General features: G+C 34.9%; 1 protein-coding gene across 2 annotated transcripts in view; it reads left to right on the forward strand.

Moving 5' to 3' along the window:
* Positions 1-3,731, forward strand: part of LOC129365874 (transducin-like enhancer protein 4) — a 37,794-nt gene extending 34,063 nt beyond the window's left edge. For both annotated transcript variants that reach the window (XM_055039422.1, XM_055039423.1), the window contains exon 20: positions 37-3,731. In XM_055039422.1, coding sequence (XP_054895397.1) covers positions 37-144 — 108 coding nt within the window. In that variant the 3' untranslated portion in view covers positions 145-3,731. The remainder of the gene's footprint in view (positions 1-36) is intronic.
* The last annotated feature ends 5,717 nt before the right edge of the window (positions 3,732-9,448 follow it).

Below are 9,448 nucleotides of genomic sequence, written 5' to 3' on the forward strand. Positions count from 1 at the left end.
CATATAACCACATCTTGTCTTATATTCCCTTCCCAGTCAAAGGAGTCATCCTCTGTGCTGAGCTGTGACATCTCCATAGATGATAAATACATTGTGACAGGCTCAGGAGACAAAAAAGCGACAGTCTACGAGGTCATCTATTAGGAAAGCTGGACTTAAAGGTCATGCGTGCATCTGGGCGTAAAGTCCCCGTCATCAGTATAAACATTTTATCCAGACAAACACAAAAACATCCTGGGACCATGACACTTTGACCTCCTGATTCTGTTTGGTTGAGAATCAAAATGCACAAAGCACACAGATTTTTTTATCTTCCTTTTATTTTCAAGTACTGTTTTGCTGGTGCAAGTATAGAAGAATGTCCATGTACACTAAGTCTGAATTGGCCAGATAGCATTCCTTCATATGACATTTAACACAAGTATCTCTTATATTTGATTGTTTACAGCATTTATACATATCTAGCTTTAAACTTAGGTGATCTGAATGACACATCTTTTATAACAAGTTTTTATTGTCATTTCTGCATAGTTTCTCTGCCTGATTACGTCTCAGAGTTGACATTATGCCTTTAAAGGGTTCATGACAGAGAGAGGTCGTAATTACGCACAAGCAAATTAGTTTTTAAGCAATTGCAGACACTGACCATTTTTTGGGCTGTTCCAGTAAAGATGTGTAAAAAGCCTTTAAATGATTAAATCTTTTCTTGAATGCATTAAAAAAATAAAACACAGAAAATTCCTCATTAAATTTAGTCAATGAGGAAAATGTATTTTAAAAAAATAATTGTTTGAAAATTATTTTTAAAACCACTAGTGGCACCAGGTTCCCTCATAGTTCATTTGTGCCTAATTTAAAGTATAATGAAGGAACTGTGAAACTGAGGAGGTATTTCTCTTTCAAATAAATTGAAATCCAACCATGGTAAAATAAGTGTGTGATGACTAGGTCATTCAGGTTAATATTAATCTAAAATATTGTAATTGTTCACTCACTCAGCTAAATTCAGCCTACATCTGTGACCTAAATCTTATAGAAAACCTGTGGAGTAAATTGAAGAGGAGAGAGTAGGAAAAGGGGCCAAGAACTCTTATCTGGAGAGATTGTCCTGTTGCCTAAAGGAGATTGTACAAAATACTGACAGTAGGGGTTTGTTGGCAACAAATACCCAGATTAAAGGTACTATAAAGTAATTGTAATTGTAAAATTATGTTACCGCAATAAAAGTTTAGTTCCTTTCAAGGGAGTTTTCACATTTTTACTATTGGTGCCGGCAATGTGTCTGTACGTAAGGGGCTTTTTTTAAAGACAAAATTATTTTAATAACATGGGCTTCAAAGGCAATATGTTCATATTTATTATGTTGATGTATTTTGTTTCCCTTCACTTTTCACTTTTAAACTTTTACATGTTTTCTTAAATATTTCTCAGAAAAGCCTTCCACATGCCAGAAACAACAACAACAGTTATTTCATCACAGTTGCATGTTGAGGGGTGCTTGTTGTTGAAGCCATCTCAGAAAGCTTCTTTAAAATCTCTGTGCTCCTTCAAGGACTGACAAGGAGAGGCAACATGTTGAACAAAAGGGAGCTGACCTTTAAGAAGTAGTTTGAGAGGACACGCTAAATAAACACACTAATGAAGAGGAAAAAAGAAATCATCTTAGCCTAAGGACTTATATTGTAAAGACTAGTTTGCCCAATCCAAAAACAACAAGATGTCTACTGTACAGAGGTGTGTGATGTATTTAAACTTTATTATCTGCACTCATTAAACAAACATGTAAAAAAAAAAAAACAATTTTCAAATGTGCTGAAAGATTTCTTTTTGTATTTGAACAGATGAGGCTTATTATTTTCTGTTTTTTATTGTTTAAGATGCAGGTTATTACCCTCAGTATTTTCTACCAGTATTCCTGCTTACTTTTCCCGCCTTTTCTTGTATTTCAGCTTGAGGCTGGGAGTTCATACACACATGTGTGTGTTTTGTGTCTATGTTTCGATCTTGTGGGCGATTTATGAGAAAAACTGCAGAGACAGCCATCGGTGTCCTCACTCCTGACTGACCGTTGCACTTGGTTCTGTCTCCTAGTTTGGACTCCAATGAATGCTCTTTCACTCTCCTCTGATAGGTTTTTTTTTGTAAAACTGATATATTGGTGTTTTGAAGGTCAGCTTTCTCATTTCTGAGCTTGGTTTTCTGGTTGTGGACTTTTTTTTCTTTTTCTACCTATAAAAAAAAGAACAAAAGTAGTCGTGATCGGACAGGATTAACTTTGATTTAGTTCTGTTAGCTTCTTGTAAAAAAAAAAAAAAAAAAAAAGACAGAAAAAACACAGTGCCTTTATGCTTCTATGCTTCTTGGATTTCCTTTTCACTCTCCTGCTTGTTCAATAGTACTCGGAGCATAGATGTAACTTTGTTTTACAAATGTCATTATTATAATTATTAATTTAAATAACTATGGTAGCCACAAAGTCAGAAGATACATAGAGGTAAAATTTGTATGCTGCAAACATCATTATCAATCCAATTCTGATTAATCTTGTCAAATTTGAGTATTTCTAAAGCATTTCAAATGTTCATCATAGATTTAAGTGGCAGCATACAAGTCTTACATTTATTGTATGGTATCAAATCTACTTGGTGAAAAATCATGTAGACTAACAGCAGATTAAATCATCAAAATATTGGAGATTATGTCAGTATCTACATAAGTGTCTGAGGTAAAATATAAAACTGATAAATATGGCCCAAAACTACTATTTCATCCATGCATCTCTTTTTTTTCTCCAAACCCACTGTATGTAATCTTTTGAAGCAGCAGTATGTAACTTTTATTCAGAAAAAATATGTCTTTTTACATATTTGCTAAAGCTAACACTATGTCGTGACAGTATGGAATGAGAAATAATCTGTGATGAAATCAAGCTCCTCTGCCTTCTCCCAGTATAAGTATTGCCACATGTATGCACAGCTCCTGATCAGAAACAATCAATCAGAGCCAGGGGGAAAGTCTTAGTGCTGCAAATTGTACTGTGTATGCGCAACTACATGTGCCAATGGGAGATAAACAACTTACAGTTACAGCAAAACTCATTCATTTGCCGCCATCGATGTCATACTTAATCTAAGTAGTCTGATGGAAGACTCTGCTGATGGGGAGAAGTCGTAGTGTAGCAGAGAGGAAAGGGAGGTTGTGGGCAGCATGCTCACAAGAATGATTGACAGTGCTAAGACCCTCCTCCTCTTCTGATTGGTTGTTTCTGACCAAGTGGTGTATTTCTGCAGTTAGCACTGGGAGCTTGATTTATTTTACAGATTATCAGTCTTGTTTTATACTGTCATGTCATGGTGACAGTTTTGACAAAATGTAAAAAGATATATATTTTACAAACCTATTGATTATCTGTTGAACTGGATTCTCTTCTGCTTTCATCCAGAAAACCTGAAATGTGTTTTTATTGTGCTCAGTGTAAAAATCCAAACCTGAATGTTACCTTTCTCGCTTCAATGCTACATGAGCTACACAACATCAAATACTCATTATATACCATAAATTAATGTACAGAACACTTGACTGAGCTCATGAAGGTGTTACAACTTGACTGTAAAAATGTAATTATTTAAAAGAATTCTGTCACCAGTTGAGCTTTTATTCTTTCAGTGTAAAATGCCTTCACTCTCTTTTCTAGTCTGTGATTGATTTTATTAAATTATTGTGTGGATTAATTATTTTGTCTTGGTCTCTTTAATAATTTCATTGCAATGTTTTAAAGCGGCACGTGTTTCTGGCTTCAAGTTTTTTACCTTGAAGGGGTGGCATTATATAAAATCTATGTTCCTTTAATTTGGAATGGCAGCCATTCAGCTGTGCCTTCAGGATGCAACTTCCCCGTATTTTTTTTTTGCAACTGAAGATAACACAATTACTTTATAGTGCCATTTAATAGCATAAGGTGAATGGAAAACACAACAGAATCCAGAAATTTGAATGCATTTTTAAACCAAGTTCACTGCAATTTTGTCGCAGTGAAGTTTGTTTGAATAATCTCTGAATCTTTGGAAAGAACTTAGATGTTGTTTAAAGAAAATTCTTTGATTTTAACCATCTCCTTAACAAGAGATGGTCTTGCTAACCGGACAGTTTAGATGGGATTAGGTGTTGGAGGTTGGGTATTGTTTTATAATAGCTAAACATTTCTACTTTGGTCTCATCTGTACAAAAACTTTGTTACAGAGGTTTTGTGAGTCCAGTGAACCTTTGCAAACTCATGCTGTAAAAGTATCTTTAGCGCACAGCTATTTAGTTTGTGTATAATGTAAAGCTTTAACATGTTAACCTGACGCCCGTAGAGTATGAGATGGAGCTTTTGGATTGTAATTTTTTTTTTCTGAGCACTTCACAGCCTGACCTTCAGGTGGAAGGATTGGCAATTGTCTTGAGTGTTTTCCACTTGTGAATAATATTTGGGGGGACTTTAAATTGTTTGGGAATGGCCTTTTAAACTGTTCCAGATTGATGGGCAAAAGGAACTTCCTCTCTAAGGTCATTGCTGATGTCTTCCTTCTTTGTCTTGTGTTAATGCACACAGCTGTATGATCCAGACTGGCAAACCTCTTGCTCTTATAGAGTTAGTCATTTGGATGATGACCAAACAGTCAAGCGTATTTTATTATCAGCACCTGGCTGCTATTTTTCCTTAAATCCATTGATCAAGCAAGGACATAGTAATTAAAGACTCACTAGACTCTCATGAGGACTTTTGTGGACTTGATGTCAAATTCAAATTGTTTTTCATTTTTTATTTTACAAAACCCTAGAACAAGGGATAGTTTCCACAGTGATTGCACCTTTCTCTTTATGTATCCATGCTTTTTTTTTTTTTACATAAGGCTATGATTCTGATATTACTGAAATTGATAATATTCCAAAAAATACAAATAATTTAGTTGCTTCTCTTTATAATATACATTTTGCTTTTTTAATTGTTGTAACCCCCTATTGTAAACGTGCTGTGTTCATGCAACACTGAGCACTGGACTAGCAAAGTGGACTAAGTGATCTAAGTAAGGGCTGTGGAGGAGGATGCTCTGCCATTACAGTGAATGATACTCCTGCTGCAGTTCTCCAGTGAGCACTTTAAACAGCCAAAAGTGGATGAGAAGGAGGAAAGGTTGGAATGCAATGTGGGAACAAGCAACCCTACTTCAACAATAAATAGTGAGAGCACTTGCAGCATGCAAATTGCTCACTTTACTGTCAAACACATGAGTTGGATTAAACAAACAGGAAATAATCACAATGTGCCTTAAGCTTTTATGTGTTGCCACATATATTGTTTTAGCTAATATATTTCAAATGTTTTAAAACTGTCAAGTGAATTTATGAAAAGTGAAAAGTGAAAAGTGTCAACTGTCTCGTCTTTCTGCAACCCCCAACAACTGCAGGCATGACCTTACAGCGTGATGGAATAATGTTAGTAAAGTGCCACTTTACCCATTCCAGCTCTCTTATAACCTCAGAAGGCTAACAAAGCAGCTCATTAATTAATTCAGAGTTTTCAAACACTGACAGCACACTGTGGAGATCCACAACAAAAGATATTGAGGAGGCAGCCAAGTGAACACTCACATCAGTTCAAAACATTTATGCTAAGTTCCCCTTCTAAATACAGATTAGCAAAACAAAAAAAATAATAATAATAAATTCAGCCCTGCAGCAACTTTTTTTATTCACTTGGACATTACAGTTCTTAAGGTGCAAAAAAAAAAACAAACTAAGAGGCAACAATGCAACATTGCTTAACAACATGTATAAGTTTAATTCGCCCAAGTTTAAAATTAATCCTAGAAACATACAAATTTTCAGAGTTTTTCAGACAAACAAATATGTTACCTTTTGATGGAATGGCAATTTTACTTGTGTCTTATGCAAGCTAAGCTATTTCTTTTGTACCTACAAGATGGACATCACAAAACAGAAATGAGAACCCAGACGATATTACTTAAGCACATGCAGATCTGGAAGGCCAAAAATAAAAAGAAGAAAAATAAACTGGAAATGTTGCATGTTGTTCTTATTTAGGAGAACCAATGAGACCGTAAAAATAATGTTGAGGAACTTTTTCTTTCAAATTTAGTATAATATTGATTCCTCTCATTCAACATGCATGCTGTGCTAATTTAACATGGGCTTGAGTGGAGGCTACCCGACTGAAGTCCCATTCAGGGCACAACTTAAATAGCTACACTCCTTTTTTTAAAATCAGGTAATAATGTGCCCACAGTCCTAATGCCATACTGCCCATACTGTCTATATTTACATGTCTCTAATGATGCTGCCTGTGCTTCGGACGAATATTACTTCATGTTTATGACATTGCAGAATACTTTTGGTGTGTCACAAAAGTTGGTGTGTTTTTTTTTTTCTTCGGCTGAGCATAACGGATTCTGCCTCTTGATCTACATGGTTGTAAACAGGTAAAAAATGAATCAGGTGAATTACTCAATGAAACAAGCAAAAATAAATTAATGTTAGCAGAATTTCCCTGTTTTTTGAAAGAGCATCTCAAATGCTGTATTTTTTGCTAAAGGACATTTCAGTCATTCTTTATCATGTATATTATTTCTGAAAATTTTTGTTCTTCTCAAGTCTGACTTACTAATTTTCCTTCTTATGCTTCTGTTTTCACGCTGCATCTTTGAAAAGAGAGAAATCACTGCAGACAGACGATATCATGCCCTTCAGCTTATCTGATCTGAGGGTGATCCTGTAATGTGAGGGTGGTTTGTGAGAAGCTTTCTAATTTTGTGGAATTTAAAGGGACAGATTGCACAAAGGCTGATGTTGCGTGCACTTTTCATCTGTTCTAAGGATAACTGATGATTAATTCATTGCTTTAGCTTCTTAATGGGTTTGTAGCCATTAGTGGGTGGGGAGGCACACTCTGTACATCTCTTTGATATCCTACATTCAGGGCTGTGTCATACATTAATGAGCTTTGAGCTGTAGAGCAAGCATCATTATCTTTTTCCAAAATGAGACAGATAAGAGCTTTCTGATCCAAAAAGACAGGGGAGGGACTCGCTCACACCGAGAATGCATCTGTGTGTTTGTGTTAATTAGTGGGTGATTAGTGAGTGACTCTTGAGCTTTACAAGCTGCATATGAAGAGAGGATGGAACATGCTGCTTTCACGGTGTTTATTTTTCACTGAAACTGCATTGATTGGATTGACTTAACAGAGCGGTTTTTGTAAGTTGTTAAAGTGTTTAAATCCTAAATACACGATCCCTTTCTCTAAAGAAACTTCAAAGTACATATGCATCATATATCGCGCAGAAACTGATCAGATTTTCTGAAAGACAAAATGTTTTATTTTTCCTCATATCTGTCTTTTTACTTGATGTTTTCAGACAAATCCCTTCATTTCAGGGTGTTTGCTTTCATTATGTACAGCTTCAACAAAATGTTTCAGTTGTATATGAAAATATGACATGACCTTTAATGAACTTGGCAACAATAAAACGCTCATGAAGAGGAGAGAGGAAGACTGGAAATATCAAATTCTGTTGATATTTCCTGAATTAAACATCAGCGATTATTCGAGACAAGATCTGATTTAAAAAAACAATAGTTTGGAAGCTACAATGATTTCCCCTGTCCATTGACGTTTCCTGCAAAACAGTTGCATCACCAAAAATCATTAACAGGCAGAAAGACTTAAATGAGACCCTCGTACCAGTTAACCCTGTTATACAAGTAAAATGTTTACCATCATCAACCATCATTCCAGTTAACACCAGCGAGAAGCAGGAAAGGAGGTCCAAGCAAGACAGACTGAACCACTTTCTACTTTAATGTAACTCGAATGTTTCAATTATTTGTATCGGTTTTTGTGCCTCTTGTGGTGTAATTTACTCAAATACACACAGCGGAACAGAAATTTATTCTTTTTTTTTTTCGTGGGTGCATTTTTCAAAAGACTTAAATTTTTGAAAATGCTCTAAGGTATAAATATTGTACAGATGTGTTTTACTGACAATGTACATTTAAAAGTAAAAAAAGAGAACAAAACAAAAAACAAACAAAACATTAGATATCTATCTATCTTTAACATAGATACTTTAACTGAAATTAGTCAACAAGAGTCAGAATTTCAGATTTTTCCAAAATCTTCTCTGAAGCTACAATTTTTAATGGATTATATACTTACCCTGTTAGTCAATGCAAACTGATTTTATTTTTAATTTTTTATGTAAAGTTTTGTTTTACCTGCATGTTAACAAAGTGAGCTCGCTCTATGATAAACTGATATTGATAGTAATTTACCTGCAATCCCAACCCCTCTCAAAATCAATGTTAAATTTTGCCATCTTTTAATAATTTGGTCTTGAGCTAGCACTATGTCAGAGTCTGTAAAATAATTAGAAAATAAGTACAAATAAAAAAAGTAACCTTTTGAACTTAAACATACAAAATAATTACTAACACCCCTACATAGGGATCTCACACTTGTGACCAAACAGTTTATATGCATTTTATAACCAAAGGTATACTGTATGCTTCATGCCATTTGTATTTTTCAGTCATGTTCTTGCACCTCTGAGTTATTAAAGTATTTAATATATCCATTTTTATCGCAATAGAGAAGCTTTTTGTAAAGCCAAATCTATTCAGTCACTTCACGGCCACTGCTGTGAATGGTTCAGAGATCATAAAAAAGTACAGAGAGCTGGATGAGTGAGAGGGTGTAAGTTCACACACAAAGTGGAGGATTTGATATTCCCTAAGAAAACAGGAGCAGCCATTTGAGTGGAGGTCATGGACATTTCTATGCAAGCCAGTGGAATAGGTGGGAGTGTTGGAGGAGAGAAGCCTCTTTAAACCAAATGAACTAAAAGCTCTTGGTTTGAATGCTCTTCAGCCTGCACTCTGCAGAATGTACTTCAGCTCAAATAAAGCACTCAGGTCAGAAGAGATTAGTTTTTTCCCCCTCGCTTTTAGGATAACTCTGATTCCCACTTAAATCCAACTTTAGTTCCCATTTTTTGAGTAAGAAAATGGCCTTTTTGTGTGAACTGAGAACTGCTGAAGCATAAAATAAAATTGTAAAATGTTTAAAATTTCAGAGTACATTGTGGAGAGATCCAAAGACAGATTGTGAAATTAGTGTAATGTTAACAAAACATGATTTAAGCCTGCCTTAGACTATCTGTTACACCAAATAAATAATAGACCATATTTTTCAATTAAAAACAGTTTAATATGCTTTCAAAGTTCAGGATGCTTCAGCTTCTTTCCCACCCCCTTAAAAGCATAAAATTCTGTTCTAAACAACAAATTAAGATAAAAAAAGTTATTGTGCTCCCATAAAGAAGAGAATAAAGAAGATACCCTTACTTCCAAGAAAAAACTAAATTCTCTTCATAGCTTCAAATGAAAG

The sequence above is a fragment of the Poeciliopsis prolifica genome, unplaced genomic scaffold (assembly GCF_027474105.1).
Source record: "Poeciliopsis prolifica strain line A6 unplaced genomic scaffold, Auburn_PproV2 SCAFFOLD014, whole genome shotgun sequence".
NCBI classification, from domain to species: Eukaryota; Metazoa; Chordata; class Actinopteri; order Cyprinodontiformes; family Poeciliidae; genus Poeciliopsis; species Poeciliopsis prolifica.